The 27508-nt window shown below is 40.0% G+C and overlaps 1 protein-coding gene across 1 annotated transcript; it reads right to left on the reverse strand.

Moving 5' to 3' along the window:
• Positions 1-10275: 10275 nt before the first annotated feature.
• On the reverse strand, positions 10276-27424 carry rps6kal (ribosomal protein S6 kinase a, like). Its single transcript, XM_008419644.3, has 22 exons — positions 26737-27424; positions 22981-23040; positions 22790-22906; positions 22629-22710; positions 22466-22546; positions 21222-21301; positions 20446-20552; positions 18937-18974; positions 18585-18727; positions 17359-17429; positions 17119-17207; positions 16878-16942; positions 16111-16213; positions 15867-15991; positions 14594-14716; positions 14234-14323; positions 13963-14121; positions 13716-13877; positions 13530-13606; positions 12912-13029; positions 12608-12748; positions 10276-11637 (listed from the first exon to the last, which is right to left on the reverse strand). The coding sequence occupies exons 1-22, from the start codon at positions 26761-26763 to the stop codon at positions 11512-11514; spliced, it is 2184 nt and encodes a 727-aa protein (XP_008417866.1). The 5' UTR covers positions 26764-27424; the 3' UTR covers positions 10276-11511.
• Between the last annotated feature and the right edge of the window lie 84 nt (positions 27425-27508).

The raw sequence follows: 27508 nt of genomic DNA on the forward strand, positions 1-27508 counted from the left end.
GTGTGTGTGTGTGTGTGTGTGTGTGTGTGTGTGTGTGTGTGTGTGTAAGGGGGACACTGGTCAGACAAAATGGAAGCAGGCGAGACTGATCATTTACATAAGGGTAAAGAAGAGGCCCGGGACATGCTGTGTTCAGCTGGGGCTCACCATGAACTGGGCGGTAGCACCATCTGGTGGTGGCTGCGGTTACTGCAGGTTACGTCTGCAACAGGAAACCGAAAGAGAGGAAAGAACAGCAACGGAAAGAGGGTGTGGAATGGATATATATACACAGGGGTGAAAGTAAGGGGGTACGGCAGGGTACTGCGTACCCCTAAAAGATTTAGTGGGGGTACGCAGTACCTGCAAGAGAGGGGAGCGGCTGTCTGCTGTAAAAAAATCATTGGGTTCACTGTGCAGCTGTGAGTTCACCCACTAATCAGCCGTGACTGATTAGTTTTTCGAGAACAATCTAAAACATGACTTAATCAGTTATTAAATTACGTTTTTCACATTGTTTCTGAACTGTTCGTGCTATAGAGCAGGGCTGCAACACGTCGATCGCTGAGGGTTTTGAGTCGATCTCAGCATGAGGTGACAAACTGAACGGCGGCAGGGCGTTAAGACCGTCCTCCTATCAAAATGTTCATAACTTTATTAAAGAACAAAAAAAATAAACAAAACGTGTTCAAATTAATGATTCATCAACAATAATAATCTCAGTAATTATTGTTTCAACAAGGTGTTGCGCAATTCTGTGCGTTTCGGTTCGATTACCAAAATAACCAGCAGAGCAGGAGTTTAAAATGAACTAATCAACCACCGCTGTGTTCGGGGGAGGGGAGCGCTTATTAATAATCGCAAAATAAATATCTAGCCAGAAAACCTAATATCGTATCGGGCTGAATGTTTTTAACGTAATCTCTGGTCGGCTTGTGGGGCGCAGGAGGTTGCCATGGCAACGGGTGTGCTTAAATGACAGAGAGAGACGGAGAGTAAAAATGTGCGAGTGGTTTAGAGTTGATCACCTGTTCAGGTTGTTTTACCTTTGTTTTCCTTTGTCTTGGCACATCACAGCCGCGGTAGTTTCTGAACATTCAATAAACGACAAACTTTTACGAATTACCTCGTTCTTTGTGAGTATACTTCATTTACAACAAACATCAAACACGGTAAATACGTTTAATTAGGTATTTAACAAAGAAATGGCTTCTACCACGATAATTATGTGAAATTAAATAAATTTTCTAATACAGCAGTTCTCAACGTGGGCGGTACCGCCCCCCAGGGGGCGTTCAGAGGACGGCAGGGGGCGCTGGCGGACATTTTTACAAAAGGGGGGCGCTGGGATGCCTTTGGGGGGCGTTTGATCGAAGGTAAACTTTACACCTTAAATGCACAACAATGCCAGTTTAGACTTTGAACAACTTGGTCAAACTGTATTGTGTAACATTAAAACATGCTTGACTGCAACTGTATCGATGGCAGCTCTTCTTCTATTCAGTGCTTCTGTTAGCTTCTTGGCGCAGCTCCGTTCTCCTGCTACTGGTAGCTAAAATCACGATACCCTCACTGTGTATCCCTCTGAAAAATGAACCCATTTAAATAAAGAACTATTTAAATGTCTTTATTTAAATTTAAATATTTAAATAAATATTTAAATATTTAAATAAATATTTAAATATTAAATATTTTATACGCTATTTTATATAGCGTATAAAATGAACGCTATAAAGCACCATCTGGTGGTGGCTGCAGTTACTGCAGCCATCATTTTATAGCGTTAACACCGGAGCTGTAAGTGGTCCGGTATGAAACGGGGGTGATAGAACAACACAGCACTTTTAAATGTCAATAATCAGAATGCAGAAATAGTTTCCGTTGTTTTAAAAGGTTTATGTCAGTCTGCCTTTTCCCCATCGATATGTTTCATGACGGCCCTGCACCTTAGGGGGTTTTAAAAAAAAAGACCCGCATTGCGCAAAACTCTGAAACAGGAGAAGCGGGACATAAAACGGAGCGACGGACTAGATGTGAATTATGGCATAAAAACAGAGAATCCGACGCTGAACAGTGAAAAATCAGCACATGATGTGAAACACATGATGACTAGGCGGCGCAGCAGGTGATGAGTGAAAATTACTGGTGGTCAATAAACGATCAAATAAATTTAGCAACAGGAAATTAACTAAAGTGGACATAGCAATAAACCAAGAGAGGATAATACTAATCAAATGAAACTAAATGGAAATGAATGAAGAACAAAATGCAAGAATAAACTAAGAAACTAAAGTAAATACAGAGGAATAAACTGGTATGGCAAGACCTTTCGAGCAATACAGAGGACTGTATGGCAAGAATAAACAGACACTATTTCCACATAAAAGGTAAAATAATATTGCTGAAATGTCATGGGTTTGTTGAGACCATATCTAATACTGAGAATAAATATATCTTACAGAACATAACAGTAAAGAACTGATCACTTACTTATGTTTTTAATTAGATTTGATATATTTATTTCTTACCAGCACCCCTACCGACCCCACTGAGGGACAAGGGTGTAAGAAAATGGATGGATGGATGGATATTTATTTCTTCAATATTATTTTTCATGTCAGTGTTAATGTCATGAGGCTGAGACTCCATGACACTTTCAATTTGACTCATTAGGATTTCATTAAGAACCAGATTTGTTCTTGGTAATTTCTGTCCAATAAAACTATTAATCTATAAATCAATTATTTTATTAATAATAAAATAATAGTCAGTGCAAAGTAGCCTGCAAAGTCTTTGGTGGGGGCGGTGAGGGACCTGGATAAAGGCTGGGGGGGCGCTGGGCCAAAAAAGGTTGAGAAACACTGAATTAGAGTCTATTTCTTCTTCACCCCCTGTTGATATAATTTAAAAATTTGAAAGCACTTTTACATTTGTTTTTACTTTTCTCCAAACTAAAATATTACAGGGTGTCACAAGTTTCCCAAATCTTCTGTCTAGAATTGAAAGTAGACTATGAGATGTTCTAAATGTAAAGATTTATCAGAAATGTTTTATGTTTATCATTTATCAATTCCAATTCCCCCATTTTGTTTTCTTATGTAAATAGAAAACAAACATTTCTGACAACAACATTTCTATTGTTATCAGAAATATTTTTCAGAGACTCTTTTTCTGTACATATTTCTAAAATGTCCAACTGAAACTGTACTGCAAAGGAAATAAGTTTTATTATTTTAAAGAGTTCAGATCAGAATTTGGATTGCTCTCCTAAAAGGCCGTGTCAATGTTTATTTTGAACCAACAAAAGAAAAATGTATCAATTTAGGCAGAGGAGCAAAACATGTAGACAAAGATTATGCAGTACAGTAAGATGTCATTGAGTTTAAAATCAAATGTTTTGTTGGACTTGAATTTCTGTATCAATTCAATCAAAATTTAAGACACACAAATGTTGTGAGCCAGTTGTTGTCCAATCAGTTTGTTTTTTACATAATCAATTACTATTATATCCATTTTAAAAGTTTCATCATGTCCAATTTGTGCCTTTCTACCAAGACACGCATGTGTTTCGAAAGCAGCAGTTAGTAAGTTAGTTTGTTTATTAGAAAAAATAAAAACAACAATAATGTTAATAAAAATGAAAAGAAAATAAAACATGTCAAATTAAATGAAACAGTTTCGTAATAAATGCTAGCTGGTTTTAAACCAAAGCTGAAATGTGATTATTCCTCTTCTAACATACTTTGAAGTTAATGTAATGAACCGTAATTTAATCTGGAGCTGTTTCATAATCTCCCTTTGAATCAAACACAAACTCATATTTATTTACCAATTCTGTTCCCTCTTTAGACATTTAAGGTGACCAAGTTTCAAATAAAAAGAAATCCTGCTTTGATAAGATAATAATAGAGAAAAATATTGATTAGTCCATGATAAAGTTCAAGTCTGTTGGCAGTACAGACAACGGCTGATAACTGAAATTTATACAGACCTGAGAAACAGTACTGAACTGGAAAAGCGCCAGAAAAAGACGGGCAGTCTTTTTACAAAACTTTTTTATATGGTGTATATTAAGGAACAAGTGTCCTTACCTTTCATGTGGGCCCTACACCAGAGTACTGTTTCGGAAAGTCTGCGCCTGAACGGCCAGTCCAATATCCACTCATGTGTCAACACAAAACCATCCTCTGCTACCAACTGTTGGGAATGGAAATCGCGATCGATGAATCATAATTTGTATTAACACACGGAGTCTGTGGCTCACTGGGACTGCACTAGCTGGAAGCCTAGTGCAGTCCCACTAGGCTTCCAGCCCTAATGGCTGGAAGCCTAAGGTCCCACTAAGGTCCCTTAGCAGAGGGCTAAGGGACCTTTTCACCCAGATTGGGATGAAGCACATGGAGGCTTCTTGGGACCAGGACCAACGGAGGCACAGAGAGGCGTCTCGATGAAAGGACTGATGGAGGCACAGAGAGGGTTCATGGAGCAAGGATCGACAGAGGTATGACAGTATTGGCCCTCATTTATTGAAATATCTGGTGAAGATTTTAGCAGCACCAGAAAAAAATCTTGTAAAAAAAACTGCCCGTCTTTTTCTGGCGCTTTTCCAGTTCGCTTAAAAGACACAACGCAATTGTGTCGTCAGCTGCCTCATGCTCCATGAACGCCAGAGTCCATCCAGCAGAACAGTCCCAGGTCTTCATTAGGTCTTTCAAAACCTTTTTCGTCAGGCCTGGAATCCAGTTCTGCTGGATGGCGATCGGCTGGCCCTCGATTTTAACGCAGATGTTGTCAACAATGCGTTCCTGTGCCTCTTTCAGGTCCTCAAGACACCAAGATGTTTTTGATTTCTTGATGCCTTGACACATCAATGACTCAACAAAAAGTTGGATCATCTCCTTTCTCTCCTTCTCAAAGGACTTCCTCAGTTCTTCCATTCTATGTCTTACTGGTATCAGTTGTTGGACGACACTGATCACAGGTCGAACCAACAAACTGAACCCTAACCTCCGCCTAAGGACCACGATGGGGTCTTTATCTATGGGGTCTTCGTTCCAATCATTCATAGGAGACTTCACTACAGATATAACATGCTTTAAGAAAAGCATGTTAAATACATCAGCGCACTCTCCCTGAATGATCTCCTCGACCCCCATAGCCTGGGCAAAGGCCTGAGAAACCTGATTTCCAAATACGGATTTTATATCGCCATATTCGTATTTCAGGTTCCCAAGTAAGTTTCGAACGAAAGCAGAGAAAACCTCCGTCAGGTGATCCAAAAGGTCTTTGGTCCTCTCTGTGAGACTCTCATTCAAGTGCAACAAATTAAAATTCTCCTCCGGAATATTATAAATGTACTCCTCGATTGCAGGGACGGCAGTGTTGCTAACTAAATATTGCAAATCTCGTCTCAAAAAATCCATAACTGTAACCATAACTGTTGTATTAAATTGAACTGTCTACTCTAGAAATGTCTTGGAAGGTGGCAGAATTTTACCAACAGGAGTTATATACCCCGCCCCCGTATTACACAACAAAGCAGTACGTGACATCACAACCTATGATGCATCATCACAAGAATACACGCAGCGCTGTGATGTAATAGGCCTACAAATCAAGTGTTCTGACGATCTGTGCTACCTCGTCTAAATCTACCTCATCAGATTTAGAATCATTAATTGTCTTTGAGACAAGAATATTTTGTAACAAATGTAATGAACCGTAATTTAATCTGGAGCTGTTTCATAATCTCCCTTTGAATCAAACACAAACTCATATTTATTTACCAATTCTGTTCCCTCTTTGGACATTTAAGGTGACCAAGTTTCAAATGAAAAGAAATCCTGCTTTGATAAGATAATAAGAGAGAAAAATATTGATTAGTTCATGATAAAGTTCAAGTCTGCTATAAACCTCAATTTTCAAGTTTTATTAAGTTTACATTTAACCCTGTCTACAGCTAAGCCGAGTTTCAAAAACTTCAACCCATTAAATATCACTTTATGTTTTAAAATAATTTTACCTGTTATGTAATTTCATTCATCCTTCATACAGTTAATTTTGCCACGTGTGAAAATAGTGAATTGTGCAGGATTAGTTTAGTTTCAATCAGTTTCCCCTTCGCGTCATTTATTCCTTCCAGCCAGTATCACCCTGAAGGCTGTTTAACAGGTCGCCTCCTTTCTTCTGCACCAGGTATTCTATCCCTTTATTTGTTTTTCTCTTTCTCCCTTATTTTGATATTTGTCATGCTCTGCCAAATAAGTTATTAATGCTTCTATTTGCTCACCGAGTGCAATCTATGACCCGATGCCCCACTTTGGATCGTATTTTTCCTTTTCAAGTTCACCTTCCATCTGTTTAGGCTCAAAATTTAGGCTCAAAAATCACCTCTTCTCTCTTTTTCTGTTTTTTTTTTTTTTTTGCAGTTTCGCTCGCACGGCGGCGAGGAAATCAAACCCAGCAGAAAATCAAACCCAGCAGACAAAATCAAAAACGCTCTTCAGCATTTTATGCTGATGATAGGTATATTTACAGTATAACATGTTGATTATAGGTTTAATTTCTGTTTCATGTCCTAATCTTAATTAACATTTGATATAATGGTACATCATGAGGTATATGTAGTGTGTACACAAAGTATTTTTTGGTTCTTGGATGGTTTATTTTTTTCTTGCTTTTACAAATCAGTTGTAATTAAAAGAAGAGATTCACTTTTGATAAAAGAAATACAAAAAAACTGTTAAATATCAATATCAAACTGAAGCTTGATCTGTACAAAATAATGACAATGGCCTACATGCCACGAGTAGTGGTGACTGGGCTGAAACGATTCCTCAAATAATTTGAATACCTCGATTACAAAAATTCCTTGAAGAAAATTTATCTGTCTAGAAGCTTCGCTAAATTTATTGTAATAAATAATGTTGTTAAATATGAAGCCCACTGTGGTCTAGCTGGAAGGTTTTTGTGTTGCACAACGCTACCACTTCCGTTAGCGCCTGGAGCACATGTGCTTGCATGCGTTCCCCCTTCATTAAATAACAGTAGACGTCTGTCAGCTTTGGCTCCGCACAGATGACGGAGGACAGGTGGTACGTCTCCGTCCCACATTCTGCAGGGACATCGATGGTCTGAGTGGCTTTGGTTTGGTATTCCCTGGTCAACCTGTGCAGAAAAAATACCAGGACCTTGTTATTGGTCAGGCAATGTTTTTTCTGCCAGGGTGACCCGCAGCCTGAACAACGGCGCTTGCACGCCAAATCCAACCAGTATTCAAGAAGTATAGATATACTGGTTGAAAATAACACCGGTGGAAGGGCAATCATGGCGCCGTCGTTCAGGAGCCTGAGGGAAGTGGCTCCACAGTTAGAGCAAGAGTCGTTGTCATACAACTCTCTATCTGTGTCGCCGCCAAACGAATCCAGCCAGACCAGCACAGACTCCAGCAAACTTTTGATGTCATAGTCCTTTCCCACGTCCAATGGGAGCTTCTTCTCCCTCAGCTCCATCAGAACTGGGGAAAGGTCTTGTTGACTAAAATGCTTGCCGGGCTGACGGACAGCTGAGAGGAGGAGACTCCCCCAGCAGGGGATGGACGATGCCTCCAGGAAAACCCTTTCCTTAGCAAGACACCGCTTGGTGACGCTCAGGTTTAGGACGCTCTGGAACACTGCGTTCACCCAGCTGTTCTGGAGCTCATCTGAAAACTTGAAGAAGTTCTCCTCCGCTTGTCCTGGTCCTGCAGATGTCCTCCATACATCTAGCAGATCCGAGCCAACGCTATCTTCTGAGATAACTCCAGGAGAACAGGAAACCTCGACATCAACGGAAATCTTTACATTCAGAGATGGTTTGTCAGACAAATGTTCAACACTGTCCAAGGACCCTGTGAAAGTGGCCTTCAGAGGACTCTCCTGCCAGGATGGGACCAGCGACACCAAAGCTTTGGCTGTCACTTCAGCCACAGCTTCAGCTGCGAGATCAGATGTGTGTAGGAATCTCCACGATGTCAGTAACACAGAGTAACATGTCTTAGTAGGTGTGTGGGTGTGCGTGCACAAGTAAAATGCTTTCTACATTTCTGTGCACAATAGTGGATATATATATATATATATATATATATATATATATATATATATGAGGGCAACTGTAAGAAAATGAAAAAAAAGTGTGAGAAAGTCAATAATGCCAGAATAAAGTTGTAGTCTTGTGAGAATAAAGTCACAATACTTTAAAGACTTTATTCTGGTAATATTGCAACTGCAGTCTTGAATTATTACGACTTTATTCCCATATGAGTTTATTCTCATAATATTACTTTATTCTATGAATTTATTCTTGTAATTTTATTGTATTTTATTAATTAGTAATAATACTCTGTCATAACTTGAAACAGCTGACTGACTTGGTAATGTGAGATTTATCACAGGCCACACACTGCACTGCAACAAAAAAAAAAGAAAAACAATTTCAAAAGGGCACTTTTTGTCCTTAGGACAAGCAGCCAGGTGCTCTAGCGCCACCTAGTGTTTATCTGTGTACACCTTGGTGCTCACACTTCTTTTCTTTTTTTTCTTTACCTAAAATAATAAAAAAAAGAACTCTAAAGCAAATTGTGATAAAATCTGAACATATATTTGTATTGAACAGATCTAAATGCTAAAATGATTGTTTTTTTCAGAGCTGTTCACTGCTCCAGCTAAATTAAAGCAACAGTGAGCAACAAGCAGGTGAAGCGTCCAGCAGCCAAACCTTTCCCTCCGGAAAAAGCAACATATGAGCTAAATGGAGACTGGAAACTATTACTTCATTGGAAATCATAAAAGCTGCCCAGAAATTATTCCCCATTCTTTCACTAGAATAAACTCAGAGACCTGTAAGTATTTTCCTTGACTTTCAAGGTCCACTGTCTGTAAAACATTTTATTTGCCCAGGACTTTGGCATTATTGATTCTGCTGCAGATGTAAAATATTTGCAAAGCTCGCAAAATGTAAAGTTTATACCGAAAAACCCCATTAATATGTGTTTTTAATGACATTAACAGTACTTTATTTGACCGTTCTAGATGGGCAGCATTTAAGTGTCGGGTTTCTTGAGGTGAATGTACATCAGCTTGGGAAATTTATTGCAGCTGCTTTCTGTTTCCTACAAGTCGAACCAGAGATTCTCAGATAAACTGAATTTTGACCTTCTCATTTCAAAGCATTTGACCCGCTCCAACTTTTGCATAATAGCAAAAAGTTTAGATTAAGTAATTCATCTTCTCTTCCAGGCCGGAATTTGTCCCTCCAGACTCTGAAACCTTGATTTTCAGATAAAATACGGAGCTTGCTTTTACCCGTAAAGAGGACTTTAGTCCACAGATCAGCAGGGCAGCACTTCTTCTACGTACACTTCTGGCGTCCATTTCAGAAACATCTCATCAGTCAAATCAGCATATGAATGTAGAGGTCATAATGTACCATTTAATTGCTCTTAATATTCGAAATTGTGGTCCAAACTAAATTCTGGATATTCCTTAGATCAAAGCCTGCAAAATGATTGGAATCACATCATTTAAAGGGGATGTAGTATATAAAAATTGACTTTTATAAGCTTTACGTCATACAATTCTTTCATCAAAAAAATACCTGCAGTGTTGCTTTGATTCTTCCATGCATGTTTTAAGGAATCCTTGAATCTCCCGTGGCGAGTGATGTCTGTCATGTTCCCATGGTGAGCTCAGAGCGCCCCGCCCTCAATCAGCTCCTTCAGACTAGCCAGCAGCAATTAGCAAACACCTGGTGCACCTGTACATCTACGGCGCTCATAAACAGATGTAAACGGCAAAATGAGAAGCTTGTTGTGACGACTTCCTGAAGGCGGAGCTTCAGAAAGAGCAGAAGCTTCTTAAACAGGCAGAGGCCCAATTTAAAGGCGTGAATTTAGGAGGTAAAATTTCATTTATGTTTAATGTATACAGATTTTTCATAATCCAATAGTTACTTGATTTTGCTATAAAATGGCACCATGTACCTGGAAAGACATAATACCGCCCCTTTAATAAATCTTAGTTTCACTTTTTAAACTAACGTACTGATATAACCCAACATCTTTCCATGACACTCAAACTTTACTTGTACATTAGCAGCTAATTTTAGACATTTAGTTGATGCTATAATCATCTAGGTAAATATGTCACAAAATCTTAAGATTTGACGCCGACACGGGCGGCGGATCTCCTCGAACCAGAGCCGTTGCCGTGTCGACCGTTGGTCGCCTCGGCAGACTCAGAATCAGTGAACGGCAGCCGATGCATGTCCATATGATCTTTAATGTCAATATATACAGACCTTGAAAGAAAAAAATAGAATTTTAAAAATCAAATGAAATAAATACAATATCATACAATTTCCACAATGTCTTTTTGAAGAGATATCGATGGAAATATTTTTTTCTTGTATTCAGCCTCTGGTTCGACGGGGTGCGTCCCGTCCCCCCCAGAGAAATCCCTCCACCTCCACCACTTGCTCTTCATCTCTGTCATCATCATCATCATCAGACACGGTTACTTAGATATATATATATATATATATAGACATATTCATATATATATTTTTTATATATATTTTCAAAACAAGTCTTTCTACTGTAATTATAACATCATATAACCTTCAGTTTCTTGGTATTTTCATGTATCCATCAGCAGCTTATGTAACCTTAACTGATACCTCTGCAGTATCACAAACATGAGTCAAATGGAGTTTTTAAAAGGGAAAATGAAACACAGGTTTGATTCAAACATGCATTTATGTTCCCAAAAGTGCTGGTAAATGATTTTTATGCTGAGGGACTTTTTTTCTTTTTCTTTTCTTCTTCTTCTCTTAAATCTGCGACAAGCAGAAAGTCCTCTATGATTTTAGTGGAGGAAACAGTCTTAACATGAACCTCGGTCAATATCATCTTGCCACCAGCCTCAATTCATTACTTCATTCTGAAGAAAAAAAAACTCAGTTTAAGAGTGGAGTGGGGAGAAAGCAAACATGGGAAGGGCGCGGGAACCGAGGAGGAGGATGGCAGAGTGACGATGAAGAGCAGTAGGGGGAGGGAGGGGGCACAGTTTGACGAAGCAGCTTTGAATCAGCCAATCACAGTGAAGGAGAACGTCAGCTGGTGTGTTTCTTCCCCGACGTGAGGAAGAGAGAATGGAAAGGCGAGGAGGGTAAGTGCATATGAAAGCTGTGGAAATAAATACAAGTCTGTCTCCCCAGCAGTAACAGGTGTGTGTGTGTGTGTGTGTGTTTCGTCTATACCTCTTTGGCCGACTTCAAGGCGTTTTTTTATTTTTTTATTTGTTTGTTCGTTCTGTGTGCATTTTATCCGAGTGCTGGACGGGTCAAATAAATTATCTTTTGAAAACAGAGACGTCAGGGTTTGGACTGGCCAAGGCTCGGGTCTGAGTGTCTGCATGCTCCTGTGTGTTGGCGAGAGGGAGGCCGAGAACCTGGAGGATGAGTGTCTTCTCTGTGTGTGTGTGTGTGTGTGTGTGTCTACATGTCTGTTGAGGTGAGTTTCTTCATGCTGCGTCTCTGGGCTAAACTGGAAGCCGCCACGGGCTCCAGCACTGGCTGACTGGTCTTCTGACTCAGCGCTGAATAAGTTGCAGCCATGGCTCCCTGGGAAGACAGAAAAACAAGACGACAGCTATGAATAATAATGATATAAAAAAAACAAACTCTAGGATTTTACATAGACCTCCCACACATGTTCCATGCAGAAACACTGAACTTTTCCCAGAGCAAAATCTGCAGATTTCTGTCCTTTTAGCCCATTTAAAATGTAAAAAAACAACAAACAAAAAAAACAGATTTTATAGATGTTTTAAAGTGTTTAGGCTTTAGACATCAAGAACATGGAAAGCACTTAAATCAAGATCCATTCTACGTACTGTTCACAGTTTTCACATATGATTTTTTTAAGGGCTAAAGCGATTAATTGGATTAATCGCCCACTAATCTAGTAATCGATCAATCATTAGCTGGGGAACACAAACTCAAAAGAAGGCCATTTGAAATAACAGCATAACTAGAGCACTAATTAAAAAAAAACAATCTGTACATTTTGCATTTAAGACAAAAAAAATGTTACTGTTAAAAAAAAAAAAACACTTTAAATATTAAAAACATTGTACTGTGAGTGTGTTCTACTCAGAACTCCTAAAGTGTTCAGATCAGGACAAAATAGTTGAAAATAGTGAAGTGGAAGGAAAACAATCTGTGGATTTTGTTTGTTTTTTCCAAGCAATTAAAAATCTGAAAAGTGCAGCAGGCATTTTTCTTTCACCTCCTGAGTCGATACTTTCTAGAACCGTCTTTTTAAATTTGCCTCGGCCAGCTTTGCACATCTAGAGGTTGACACCCGTCCCTCTGTGCTGACTAACTCATGCTCCATCAGAGAGCCTCTACAAACATTAACTTTGACTGGACCACTCCACCACATGACCATCATGTAACGATGCCTGTAGCTCCTCCGTTACGTTTCGGGTCGTCTTCCTGCTGGTAGCCGAACCTCCAATGATGCTGCCGAGCCGAACCCTCCTCTGAGAATCGCTCCGTGGGCCAATCAGCCGAGGCGCTCAGGACTCACCTTGACGAGGTGCGGGGCGTCGTGGCGTGTGAGCTGGAAGTGTGGCAGGTTGTCTCTGCAGGTGATCCAGGAATGCTTCAGAACCTGCTCGGCCGTGTATCGCTGGTGGGGGTCGACGTGGAGCATGTGGGACAGCAGGTCCTGCAACAGCAACAGCTCAGGTTTACGGTTAACGACCTGCTCCCTGGCGTCGCCCCCCCCCCTCCGTTAATGGACAGAGTTCGTCGATTCAGCAAATCAGAACAGTGACATATGGTAAATAAACTGGATTCGAGGAGGAGAGGAATCCTTCCAGCCGATGTACCTTGGAGGAGTCCGATACGGTATCCCAGTTCCCACCGGTCAAAGAAAACTTCCCCGATCCTATCCGCAGAAGAATCTCCTCCGGTGTGTCGTTTGGCCCGTTAGCGAACGGTGTGTACCTGAACGCCATGAACGGAAAGTTATCTCCTTAGAAAAGTCACTTTATATCGACTCGTTTCACACAGACATGTACAGGGAGTCATTATTTCGTTTCTGTGAAACAAACTTCCAGAAAACTGCAAAACAGCCGAAACACAGAGTTCCTTTAAATCACCTGTTTAGATCTGCTTTGGAAGCACAACAAATGAAACATTGACCAACATCTTGGACACGTATTCATCATTTTGATAACTCATCAAAACGTAACTTTATATTTTCATGACTTTCTTATTTTTGTGTTTTCAGGATGTAAAAAACTGCCTGGTCGCTGAAATGTGCTGCACAAATGAACTTGATTGAACTCTTCTGCTCCAATACATGATTCTATTTGCATCACTAATAGGTTATTTTCACATTGACACATAATTTTATTCTTTTCATATTTTAATTGGTGGTAGCAGTTTTTAAGGCATTTCATTTAAAATGCTGGTTTGTTTAGGGATAATTTAATCCCTCTTACCCTGCCAACATGGTGTACAGAAGAACTCCTAGACTCCATATATCGCAGGCGGCATCATAGCCTTGTCGCATTAGTACCTTTAAAGAACAGAAAAACAACAACGTGTGGGCAACACGGATATTTTTACACCAGATTTAATTACCAAATTTAAATCCCACGTTCTGGGAGTGCCACTGGTTTCCTCACCTCTGGTGCCACAAAGTTAGCCGTGTAGCAGGGGGTCAGCAGCAGCCCGTTTCCTCCTCGGAGCTGCTTGGCGAACCCGAAGTCACAAATCCTGATGGAGTCGGGATTCCCGGAGTCATCCATGTAGAGGATGTTGCTGGGCTTCAGGTCTCGATGTACCACCTGAGGAGAAGCAGGAGATCGTACATGACGAGTTGGAACACCCCTCCGTTTATATACGTGTGTGAGAGCTGAAGTGCTGCCTCACCCCTTGGCAGTGGAGGTAGTCGACGGTCTTGGTGATGGTGTAGAGCACAGCGCTGGCCTCTCTTTCGGAGAAAAACTTCTGCCTGAGGATCCGGTCCAGCAGCTCCCCGCCCTTCATCAGCTCAGTCACCAGGTACACGTACCTGTCCTCGTCGTACACCTGCAACACACACACACACACACACACATGCCAGTCAGGAGATTGTTTTATTTTATTTAAATCTAGATTTTGGTTACAAATGCTTGAACGTTCACAGATAATTGTTACAGACATCTTTCAGAGTGATGATGTTGGGGTGCTGTCCGTATCGCATCAGGATTTCTATCTCCTCTGACGGGTCCCTCTTGCTTTTATCAATGATCTGGAGGGAAACAAAAGACAGACGGGCTAAATTAAAGGCTAAAAAACCCCCAAAAAATAAACATTTTCTTCAAGCAAATTCAAATAAAAAACAAATGCAAAGCTAAATCTACACTGCCCTCTGCTGGTGGTCCAACCAGATTCAACATCACAGGTTCGACTACAAAGAGGTTCAAACATTTGCTCTCACTGAAGCAGCTTCCTGAAAACACCCATTACATTGATGTCGTTACAGAAGAGTCTGAGTAAAAACGAGTCATGGAAATGCTACCTTCACAGCATAGTCAGCTCCAGAAACCCTGTGCACGCAGCGTTTGCAGATGGAGTACGAGCCGACGCCGATGTCTTCCTGGAGCTCGTACAGATCGGAGAACTTGGTTGAGCCCCCGTGCACCTGCAGCGGACAGACAGACAGACAGACGGACGGCAGTGAAGTTTAGATTTAGATACATGTAGCCACAACCAAGGATAAGGGAGTAGTCGCTCCAACGCCTGGATATAAGATACCAACGGTCCTCTGACGGCTGATGAGCGAAAAAATGATGAAGATATCTAATGAGTTTACATCCGTTACAAACAAACAGGATTTTTAACAACTTATTGCGTGAACAAACACATCCACATGTAAATTCTTATCTAACGGGAAACACAGCAATTGCAAATTTATTTTATTTTCTTTTACATTATTCGAATATAGTAATGGAAACATGGCTGCTGTTCTACTATGGCAGCCTAATTAAATTCATCCATTGAATTGTGTTCAGTGCACAATTTGAATAATTTATTAGAAGAGTTCTGTTGGGCTCGGCTCTGTAACGATCACACAACAAACAACCTCAATAGAGCTTAGAACAGGAACGTGAAGCCTTGACAATGATTCCAAACATGCAGTCAGAGTCATGGTCAAAACATATTAAAACGTTGGAATGGCCTAGTCAAAGTCCAAACCTAAATCCAATTGAAAATCATTGCTAAGATTTAAAAAAAAATTGATGAGACGGGGAGAGTGTTGACTCGAGAGCTGGATGAATCTGCAAAGCACACTTTTCAAATTTGAATGGAAATCAACGCATTTTTCTGCTGCTAGACTACTGCAATTACCGTTACCAGCAAATGTTTCCTACACTGCAAAAACACAAAATCTTACCAAGTATTTTTGTTTCAGTTTCTATGGCAGATATCCTACTACGCTTGAAATGACAGAATACTAACTTACAATTAACTTTTCAGCAAGATATAGGAGCTCAAGAAAATTATTCCTTGGTATTGATGAAAAGCACTAATACCACTGGCTGATTATTTAACTAAAAACAAGGGATAAACATCTTGTAAGTGAATTAATCTGCCAATGGAGCTACTACTTTTTCATCAATACTAAGGAATTATTGACCTAAAACAAGCTCGTTTTTCTTGCTGAAAAGTTAGACTTCTAAGTTAATTTTGTCTTATTTATAGTACAGCGAGACATTTTTACTGGGATCTTGTGCTTCTTGCAGTGCAGCTTATTCAAGCCAAGGTGTGGCAGAGGATTTGTGAGTGTTCACCTGAACTATGGGGAGAATGCTGAGCAGCGGGGAGCTCTTGTTCTCGTCCATCGGAGCCGGAGCGACGAAGCTGAAGCCTTTGAAGAGTTGGTGGGCATTTGCGCTGGGTGGGATGCCCGGGGAGTCTGAACACACGGAAACCACCCGTCACACAGACAGACAGCCGGTAAAACCGTTTCCATGGCTACAGGAGCGCCTTCTCGTTTAAAAAAAATAAAAGAATAAAAAATGTGGATGTGTGTACCTTTAGGTGTTTTTGCAGTGAACTCGGGGTCGAAGCAGAAAGTGTCGTCCGGTTTACCAGCTGCGGGCTTGAACGGGGGCTGGAGTTCTCTTCTGAACAGTTTCTGGATGGAAACACACACACACACATATTAACACAAGTCAAAAACCAAACCCTAACACATGCTGGATGGAGAGTGAGAACATGCGTTCAAGAGGAGTCAAGCGCTCTCGCAGATTAACCCCCTTCAATCCCCTGAACGACTAACACCGGCCAATAGCGTCCCGCCGGCTCTTAAACGCTCACACAGGGCTATTAGTGCACGCACAGCGAGAACTGGACTGCTGCCCAGACTCCCACATACACACACAAAAAAAAACCAAGCTCCTGTGGCCAGGACTGATGGCCACTGGTTATGAAGCCAAACGATTGGAAGGTGTGAAGCCTCAACAGAAGCTGCGAAGTGGTGTGTGTGCTCGTCTGTGTGGGATTATGAGAAACATGAGTGTGTGTGTGTGCGTGCGTGTAACAAGTTTTTATATCCTTATGGGAACCTATCTCTACAATGTGGGTTATGGGGACCATTGCTCCTTGTGAGGACCTTTTCTTGGTCCCCAGGAGGGAAAATTGTTGTTTTTGGGTTAGTGGTTAGATCTGTGATGGTTAGGTTTAGGGTAAAGGTTAAAGTAAGAGTTAGGCAGTAGAAATTAATGGAAGTCAATGTGAAGTCCCCACAAGTGATGAAAACATGACTCTGTGTGTGTGTGTGTGTGTGTGTGTGCGCTCACATTCCAGTCAATGGTGGAAAAGAAAGCGTGCCGTTTGATCTCCTCCACTCCATCAGGCCCGGCCCCTAAAGACACAAATCATTTTATTTCAGTTAACCTGAATTCATTATTAGAAGAGCCGCTTTTATTTCTACTTTTCTTTATTTCTCTCTCTCTGGTCGTCTGCATGTTGTTTTACCCAGATGCTAAATAGTCAACAACCTGCAGCTAACAGCTTCGTGTCAACATTCGGCCTCCTTACCCAGTCTGTTAGCGGGGTTGCGTTTAAACAGCATTCGCAGCAAACTCTGGGCTTCCAAACTTAGGAACTGTGGCATTCCCAACTTAGCTCTGAGTGGGAAGAGAAACACGGAGCAACAAGTGAACGTGGGCAACAAGAGGAGGCAACGAGAGGAGGCAACCAAGGTTCGCTACCTACAGACTCCACACATTCACAATGTGCCGTTACGCAAGTGGGAGCGTGACAGGTGGAAGGACTCACTTAAGAATCATGTTCATGGTCTCGTTCCGGTCTTTCCCTTGGAAAGGTAACGTCCCCGTTAGCATCTCAAACTGCAAATAAACATTTAAAAACTTGAATTAGATATTTTTTTAATTTACAGAATATTCATTTTGTCACTTTAAGTTAACAAACTTCATTGTGTTTTTTTGAGATTTAACGAGACAGACCAGTAAAAAAGTAGTGCATAAATGTAAAATGGATGCAAAAAGAGAATGTATTTCTTTGCATTTCTTTACAGACAGGGGGATTGATTACATTTTTTTTGAAGATTTCATTTTTGGACATTTTGTACCCAACGCACTACTTGGGTTTCCACAGTTCAGAGTGATGTCAGCTCAACCCAGAGCAGCCATCTTGTTTGAAAAAACGTGTTTTACAGCTTCCATTTGTTTGGACTTTGAATTCAGGTCGACTCTACGACAGAAGTAGCCGCTGCCTTTTTCTTTAAATTAAAATAATAAAAGGGATACTGCAACCACAATAAAGTCGTAGTAATACAAGTTCTAATAATTTAAAAATAAAGTCAAAATTTTATGAGAACACCAACACAAAAACTATCAAAAAAACTAAAATGTTGAGAAGTTGTACTTTGGTATTGTTTTTACAGATAAAAAAAATAAATCTTTTAACACATCAGCATCAAATTATCATCACTGGTAGGATTGTTAAAAACAATCATACAAACAGCAGTTTATTGTGAAGAAAGAACTGCATGAACTGAGCTGCTTATGCCGGATCTTGATAACTCTATCCAAGCTTCTCTTCCCTGATAAAATCACTTTTTTCTCTTCATTTCAAGAGAAGTTTTGGTAAAAAATCTTTATTCTTCTATTATTTTGACTACATTCTCATAACTAGAAAATAAAAATTATCTTGCCTGACAAATACTTAATACAACTCACAAAAGGGATGATTGAAATAAAAGACACTTTTTGAAAATATTTCATCATTCGCAATTTTTTTAATAAAAAAAAAACAAAGTGAGGAAGAAAAAAAAATCCAATTGAATTTGGCCTAAAAAAAAATGTAATCTGATTTTATTTTTAAGCCACATCGCCCAAACCGAGTGTTAATAATGTTTAGGGTTATTTTCCTGATGGAAGATTTCTGTGGCTGTAACTTCACAAAAAGTGAAACGGATCACACGTTTGTGTGGAATATTAATATGAAGTGAGTAAAAACACGATTCTGGCGAGCTGACGCACCATAAGTACTCCCAGAGACCACCAGTCTGCGCTCTGCGTGTGTCCTCTTCTGTTGACCACCTCAGGGGCCATATACTCCACCGTACCACAGAAGGAATACGCCTTCTTATCAGCATCTACTGACTCTTTACTCAAGCCAAAGTCTGCACAGAAAGAAAAGAAAATAAGGACAAAAACAAGATATGATTTAGTTTTTTACCAACAGGATAAAATCTGCATTAGCTCTTGGATAATATTTGACACCAACAGAGTTGATGCAGTGTTTATAAAAGGAACAATTGCCAATGTAAGCATACGGATGATAAACACTTCTAAACAAGTTGTTACACATACGGAGTTCAAAACGACGTACCTGTTAACTTTATATGTCCAGCTTCATCGAGTAAGATGCTGAAAGAGAAGTTACGACACGGTTCAGCTTCAAACATCCATTTTTCAGGAGAAGCTTTTAAGAAACAGCACGCCGCTTCCTTTTGTGTAAAACTCTTGACACACAGCAGACCTCAAAGTTGAGTTGTTGATTTTTTTTGCAGAGTTCTGACAGATCATAGAGCTACACTACAACTCACATCGAAAGAAAATAAAAAAAATAAATAACTTTTTCAGCAAATTCTGCTGAAAATGGCACCAATATAAGATCATTATAGGTCTGTGTATCACTAACTTACAGACTTTTTAATCCAGGTTTTTCATCCTGGAATCAATATATAACAAATAAGTTGGGAAATTGTTAAAATTTAGAGCTGGATGTAAACGTTTGAATCCATTACAAGTTTCTTACGAATCACAGAGTAAAAAAATGTAATACAAGTTCCCACTCTCGAAGACTAAAACTTAAATTTGTAAAGAACACTTAACTCCAGAACTGGAAGACAATTTAAATATCCAAAACAAAACATGACAACCGAAATCATTAAATCAAATAGAAATAATTCAAAAAACACACATATAACTAAAAACATAAAGATTATAAATTTGTAAACAAAATTGCCTTTCAATGATCAAACTGGAAACGGTTGAGGTCATTTTAATTTATCATGCAATTAATTGGCTAATTGTTCGTTGTGACAGAAAGAAAAATCTAGCACATGTCAAGGATGGAGAGGGCAACAACATAAAAACGCTCCAATGTCAACATGTAGAGTCTCGTCTCCTGATTCTGACATCATTAATAAATACATCTGACATATTCTGTCTCACTGTTGTGGCATTCCACATAACCTCAATTTATTTAGAGATTGACTGGTATAGACATAAAAAATGGATACAGAGAGATAGAGACAGAGAGAGAAAACCTGAAATTAAAAAAAAAAACAAAAAAAAAAAACAGAACAACAAAAAGTTTACTCTACCATTACTGGTTCAGTTTCAAGGGGAATTAAAGCCATTAACTTTGCAAAAACTGCTAACATCAAATAGTAAATAGCAGTGTATGTGATTCTTTATCTATAATTCTGACCATATGTCGAAAACTTTACTTGATTTTATTTTTCAATCGTTTAAGTTAGGCACTGTCTCATCGTTCCATCCTGAGAAAACAACTTTAGTAGTAACATAATGTGACATAAAAGGCCTTTGACTAGTGTATGCAAAATTCCCACTGGCACTAAATACTCAGAACAAATATTCACTGTAAAGATAAAAAAAACTGAGAACAAAGAAAAATAAATCAAGAAAAAGTTAAAATATGTAACAAATATTAAAAATACAAGTATTCTAGACTGAAACAGTTTCCGAATACAAAATTTCAAACACTTTCAAGTAAAATGATCAGTAATCTGAGACATGTAAGCCAGTATAATGGGTATGTGGTGCAGTTCAGGTGCTGTGTACATGCAAACAGGCCAGAAATCATTCATACTTCTCTGGCTTGAGATCTCTGTAAACTATGCCCAGGTTGTGCAGATGGTCGAGGGCCAGAGCCAGCTCTGCAAGGTAGAATTTCACATCTTCCTCTGTAAACATAACCTAATAAGAACTGGAAAGATTTACTCTCTGAACTCCAAGGAGAAATTCAGCAGCAAGAGTGAAAACACACAAACAGATTCAACATTGAGCAGCAAAACAGGCAACACGGTCACAACATCGACATTTCAGAGAGGCGACGCGACGGCGCCGCCGCTTTGTTTGTAAGACGAGGTCAATCTGGAGAGCGGATGCTCGTTTTTTTGAGAGCTGAAAAAGGCATCAGGAGAGCGTCGTGCTGAGCTGGTAAGTGACCAGCATCTGCTGATGTAAACGCATATCTACGTGCCCAGAACAAGAGTCTGCTTCGAAGACATGATTTGAAAAAGTACGAGCAGTCAGAAAAGCAGTCAGGGACAAATGAGTTGGCAGGACTCGCGCTCGTATAATAATGATAAAAACATTTTTTAAAAAAGCACAGCACGCTAAATCTGCAGCAGCTCAATTTGTAGCTGTCATCTAAACTCCTCTGGGTTTAAGAATGAGCATCGAGGCATCTGCTGTGCCGATTTTACACAAACATGAGTTGGAAATAAATATCCATTATTCACAATTCTTGCTTGTTTTTCTTGAAAAGTAAAAGAATAAAATAAGACGAAAGTTTGTAAGCAGGCTTAATGAGAAAACGGAGCAACGTTAAAAGTAAATACAGATATTTATGGATGAGCTTACCTCTTTGGATAAGCGAGTGAATACATCCCCTCCCCTGAGAAAGTCCAGTATTAAATACAATTTCCCTTCTGTCTGAAAGGCTGCAGAGGTAAAAAATAAATAAAATACAAAAATATCAACTGAAGTGCTCAATAACTGCTCAACAGCCTCCAAAATATTTTAATGAAATATACTGAAAAGGATAAGAAAAGTGTCAGTGAATGTCAGCAGTCATGGGAAAAACTTAACCTGAATCTGAAAGTATTTATCCGGGTGCTGCGGATCAAATGTATTTGATTAGGCTTCCTGGTTTGATCTTTCTGAAGCATATATGTTTCTTAACAGAATGCCAAGTCGGAAAGAAAACAGCAATGATCTTCATGAAGCAATTCCTGTTGCCAAGGACTCCGGCAACAGCTTCCCAAACAAGCTGAAGTCCAGCATTACTCTTTAATTCAAATTTCAGACAATATCAGGCTCAGAGAAATTGCTTGAAAGCCAATAACTACATGTAGTGTGTTTGCAGGTTTCAGTAAGTTAAATTTAAGATTTTTTAAGACCTTTCTGATGCCACCTTGAATGAAATTTAAGGTTGAAAAAAACTATAATTAGGGGATCCTGCTGCGTTACTCTGCATGTCTGTCTACAGCCTTAAGTGTCTTTATGAAAACAAATTTCTCTGCCACATTGTTTTAAAAAAACAAAAACATACGTTTTCAGAAAAATTTTCATCCACATAAACTTGCACAAATACGCCCGAGTGTTTTAAACATGCCACACCCATAGGGGGCAGTGTAGCACAAAGCTACATCAGCCAATCAGATTGTTTCAAAACAACCACGACTTCCTGTTGGGAATTGAACAGATAAATAGGTTGAACTACTTTTTAAATAGAATTTTTGAATATAAGGTTAATAAAACACAAGACAATGTCGAAAGCAAGTCTACGGATATATTAGCACAATGTTTGTTGCAAACCGTAAATCTCAGTTTTCTCATTTACACACACAAGCTGCAAAACTGTAAAACTCAAATTTCCAGCTTTTATAAATAATCATTTTTGGTGATGTTAAACTAAAGGTCAATTGTTTTCGTGTGGATAAAAACCTTTCCAATTTCCCAGATATCCATGTGTGGACGAAGCAGAAATCTGCATTTTCAAGTTGCTATTGCTAAAGGTGGTGAACAGTTAGAGTCAACTTAAGTTTCTCCCATGACAGAACCGACTAGCTTTACTCTTGGGTGTATATTTGTCTGTTTCTTACCATAGTGCAATTTCACTATGAAGGGATGATTAACTTCCACTAAAATGTCTCTTTCCATCTTAGTGCGAACTCTGTCCCTGACTGGAGAGACGAACAGAACATACTTAGAAAATCAGTAAGTCAACTTCTTTTTTCTTCTGCGATACGATAAACAAGGCATTACCTTTCAAAGATGCTTTTTTTAGTACTTTCATTGCATATAACTGTCCGCCGTCTGGACCCACAATCTTTCGGACGAGAAACACCTGAAAGCGACAGAGAAAACACTCAAACAGGGAGGCAGACGTCGGCTCTGACAGAAGCACTCTTGATTACTCTCCTTACCTTGCCAAAAGAGCCCTGACCGAGGACTTTAAGAAGTTCAAACTGAGACGGATCCGCTTTCTCACAGCCCTCTTTCACATGATGGGTGATGGGAATCTCTTTATACGTCCCGTCTTCCTGCGCGAACAATGTCGGGATGAGACGAGAACACTCGCACATGCGGGGTTGAAAGGTACACCGCCGCTACTTACACAGTGTGAGAAAGACTCTCCCTCCTCCATGGGCTCATCCATGATCTGATGTCCATTGACCTGCGGCCAGATCAGCAGAAAAAATTCATCAGCCCCATCGACAGCAGCGGACGACTTCTCAAAGCCTGCTCATCGTTGTCTTTTTTTTTTTTTTCCCGTCGGGGGCGAGAATATGACTGCAGCTGCCGCACGCCCACTCGCATGATGGAAGATTGAACAGATGAAATCGATGAGTCACATGCGATACGGCCGCGCTTCTAACTCCTCAGAACCGAGGCTGTATTTGTTGTCAAACAGTATGGAGTCCATACTTTAATCTGGCCCAGCTGTCTGGCTCTCGTCCGGGCCCCTGTAAAGCCCCTCGGTATTAGCATTCTGGCTTAATCCCCAGCCAACGCAAAAACAACACCTCTGACCGGCGTTCAGCCTCGACTCGATGCAGCTCCTTCTGCTAATGATGAAAACAGGGGAGTTTTATTCTTCTGCTTTAGTTTACTTATATTTACAAGAAGGATTAGTCTGCTTCATGTCTCCTTTCTTCACTGAGAAAAACAATTATTTATTTAAGAAATAAACACAACAAATCAGGAGCTGGATGAAAATCAAAAACAACAAGAAAACTCTACCAGAATAATATCACCGTCAACATTTCACCCCAGCATTGTGTATTGAGTCCGGTGTGTTTTGTGTGCCTGAATTCCAGCAAGGCTCTGAAGAGGGAGAATGAGTCATAGCCACTACGCAAGCCCACTCAGTGGGCGGAGCCACCGGCACACACTCATGTGCATCCAACACAACGGAGGCCAGCGGAGCACGTTTCAGCCACAACGGCGCAAACATCCAGACTATCAAAAGGTGAACCCGTCTGAGCCCAGCGAGGCGCTGAACAGACTCCAAAAGGGAAAGAAGAAGAAGAAGAAGAAAAAACAACAACAACCTTTGTGAGACCGGTTAAGATGTAAACATCCAGGCCCGGACAAAAAGCCAGGGCAACGCTTGTGTCATAATTCACACATTCACATTCACTCCCACCTTTGCTGTGGCTCATCGCGGCTCGCAGCCCACACTCGCAGCGCACCGAGGCGAGCCTTTTTCAGCCCCCCTTCCAAACCGTCGCAAAGACATCTAATCTTAAATTCAGAAAGATAAATAAAAGCCAAAAGTGACACGAAGTGAAATGAAGAGGATGAACACTCACAAGTTCAGAATAGAAAAGTGATCCGTCATAAACAAGTGAATCACTGCTGTTATCAGTGATTTACATGCCATGGGTGGAGGGTCAAACTTTTGAAAGTCTAACAGAGATTTAAGTCCCAAAGGTCATCAGTGATTGGCTAAAATAGTTATTAAACGATGCATCTACTGTAAGTTTTGGACAAATGCTTTGATAAATAAATAGGAGTGATCCATCTATCCAGTAGGATTTTTAAAAATATTTTTTACATTTGGTAGTTTTTCGTTATTTATTTCCAGCTTCTGGACAAAGTTCAATTAAAAGCTACACTACTTTTATTTGTAAAACAGTGATGGATTTTCATACACTGGATCAGAGGAGGAGACATTTTTATTTTGCGCGTAACAAAATTTACCAAAATAGTTATGCTTCTTATAACGAGATTTAGAATGAATCATATCTCTAAATTGAAATCAGTGATGAAATACTGACAGTATTACCAGAAATCTTTTTTTTTCTTCCTTTTTTCCACTGGTTGTTCCATTTGAGCATCAATACAAATCAGCAAACTGGAAAATATGATTAATTGCAGTTGATGTGTGAAACTTTGTGACATCAATCAGTTGGTTTGCTTTTAAGTAACCATTTCAAATGGGAATTTTTCTCAAAAGCTGCATTTGTGTTTATGGCATGCAGTCACAGTCATACATTTACTTAAAAAATTGGCAAGAAATAGTTTATCATAATTTTTAATGTTATCACAATAGTAATACAAAATAATATGATAAAATTCAAAGACTATATTGACAACCCTTTCTGTCAAGCGTTTGTTATCAAAACCAGAATAAAAAACCTCAGTAATAAAGCCTGGACATAAAAAAAAAAGCAGTGAGGAAGGTGCACTACTTTAGAAATTCAGATACTTCTCTTAAGATAATAGAAAAAGTGGTAAACATTTTTCCACATTATATACCTATCCAGATTTTATGACTATAAAATCATTTACTTTTCAAAACTGTAGGAACTACAGATGAATTGATCACTTTTTGCTGCCAATTTGATTTGTTATTTTGAGAGCTGACAGACAAGAGGAAAAGTGTGCAACATTTTCTCGGATTTGTAGCCAACTTGTAGTAGTCTTGCATCCATAACATAATAAAATAAATAATAATAATAATAATAATAATGTTTCTCACCTGTATGTGATTTTTATGAAGTCAGTTAAGTGCAACTTGCAACTTTTTGGTTCCGAGGTCAAAAATAGTGGGAGTGGCTTAGCTTAGTTTAATTAATCAGAGTAAAAACTTATCTGCATCTGAATTTGCCTTGAAGATTAAGGAAAAGTTTTAGATACTTAAAGAAAACAGAACAAAGAACAGAAAACCTTTGACTCCTAAAGTTGAGGAGTCAACTGTAAAGCAGACGATTATGGTTATAGAAAGAATGGAAGAAACTGCTTTAATCATAATGTGGCTTTAAACCTCTCACCATCAGTCAGTCAGTCAGAAACTATTGGACTGGAGGTGTGAAGAACAATCCCTGAGATAAGCAGGTTCGGGATTGTGGAGATAGTTCTGCTTCACTTGGAAACCTTTCTTATCTTCCAAAACTATGTAATCACACACTAAAACAAACCAAGCTTGTGACATGGCATGGATTTAGACGTGTTCTTAGGAGTCACCAGTGAAATATAAAATAAGATTTCAATTAAATTACTGCATGTGGAATTATATTGAACTAGTTTTAGCCACATTTGGAAAAAGCTGTCTTATTTTAAAGATACTCAAAAGAATTGGCTCAAATTATAGGTTAGACTTAAAAACTGGTTCATCTTCCTGAGATAACCAATAGGTAGTTTCTGATTTTTAACTGAGGAAGCGCCGAGTTTTATTTTAAATCCCCATTAATTTCACACATGACTTTAAAAATGCTATAATTGTTTGTAACGGTTTCATATATTCATATAATCCCGGTATTACTTGATATCCATTTAATTCCTGTTGACAAAACAACGCTAAAGTTGAATAGCAGTCTGAATAAATGCCGGACAGAACCGCAAACTAAAAAAACAACAAACAAACAAGCAAACCCAAAAACAGGACCAAAAAGTTTATTTTATATAAATGACACACTTAATTAGCCCGTAATTACTTATGTAACAGGGTTTGTTCATAACTTGTCACTAACTTTCAAGGCAACAAGAAATTAGCCAACAAGCTAGCAAATGCTAATGCTAAATGCGCTATGCTAGCTATGAAGTAAACTCCCCCAGAGCTGTTAAAAGAGCAGCAAATGCCAAAATGAAGCCCTTGTTTGAATGGATAAAAACCGCGGCTGGTGCACAAAGTTAAAAATTATCCGTGAAAGTCCAAACAGACTGTCGTGAAACAAACATGCGGCGTCGGAGCGACTGGATTAAATATAACCAGCTGTTAGCCCGAGCTAACGCATTAGCATGCATCACAGTGCGCTGCAAATCGTGACGCCAGCACCAGCATAACACGGCTAACTCCACTGGACGTCACAGCGCTAAAAACAACGCCGATAAGATTGGTATGCAAAGCACGCATTTGTCCACTCACCTCGCTGCTAACGCTGTTTACCTCCATCTTGTGCCAGGATTCCTCTCTCCAAGTCTAAGGCATCGTAGTCAACCTAGACCCCCTCTCCACGCTGCATGTCTTCCCCTGTCTGTGGACGTCCGCGCGGCTTGCTCTGCTTCGCTGTCCGGATGCCCTGGGTCGAGTGGCTGCGGACCGCTATAGGGAAGGGATGCGAGCTCGACGCAGGGGGGAGTGTTGGTGTTGCCGATCATAAGCTCGCAGAGAGCACCGCTAAGCCTGCCATGGAGATGCGAATATGGCGGCTACTGTGGTACCTGACCGTCGGTGAATGAGAGTTTATTGACGTATATTATGACGCAGCTCAGTTAAGGATTTCCCCCAGTCCAAAGCAGAACAGCAGCTCTCCAGACTGAGAGGAGGGGAGCGTGGATGCGCTGCTGCTGCTGCCGCGGGGGGGGATTTGGTGCTGTGTGTCACACGCTGTGAATGACACACGCACACATCCGGTGGACGGACGTCTTGGCTTGCGACTGAAATGGAAGTCGCCCCGCCGTGACATACGAGGAGTCTCACGAATTCCTGACGCAGATTTCGACAAGTTCCCACGGTTCCGTGCTGTGTAAGTTGATTGTTTCAAAGCGGACGCAGGGTAAGCTCGCCCATACCTAATTCAGGTGGGAAGTAAGAGGCTTTAAGGCTCATCCACTTTCCCTCTTCAGCCCTCCCAGCCACCAGCAGCCTAATTAAGTGCGGTGAGACACGGGGACGAGCTGAATACTACAGGTCTGCA

Source organism: Poecilia reticulata, chromosome 10 (assembly GCF_904066995.2).
Source record: "Poecilia reticulata chromosome 10, P_reticulata-male-v2, whole genome shotgun sequence".
NCBI classification, from domain to species: Eukaryota; Metazoa; Chordata; class Actinopteri; order Cyprinodontiformes; family Poeciliidae; genus Poecilia; species Poecilia reticulata.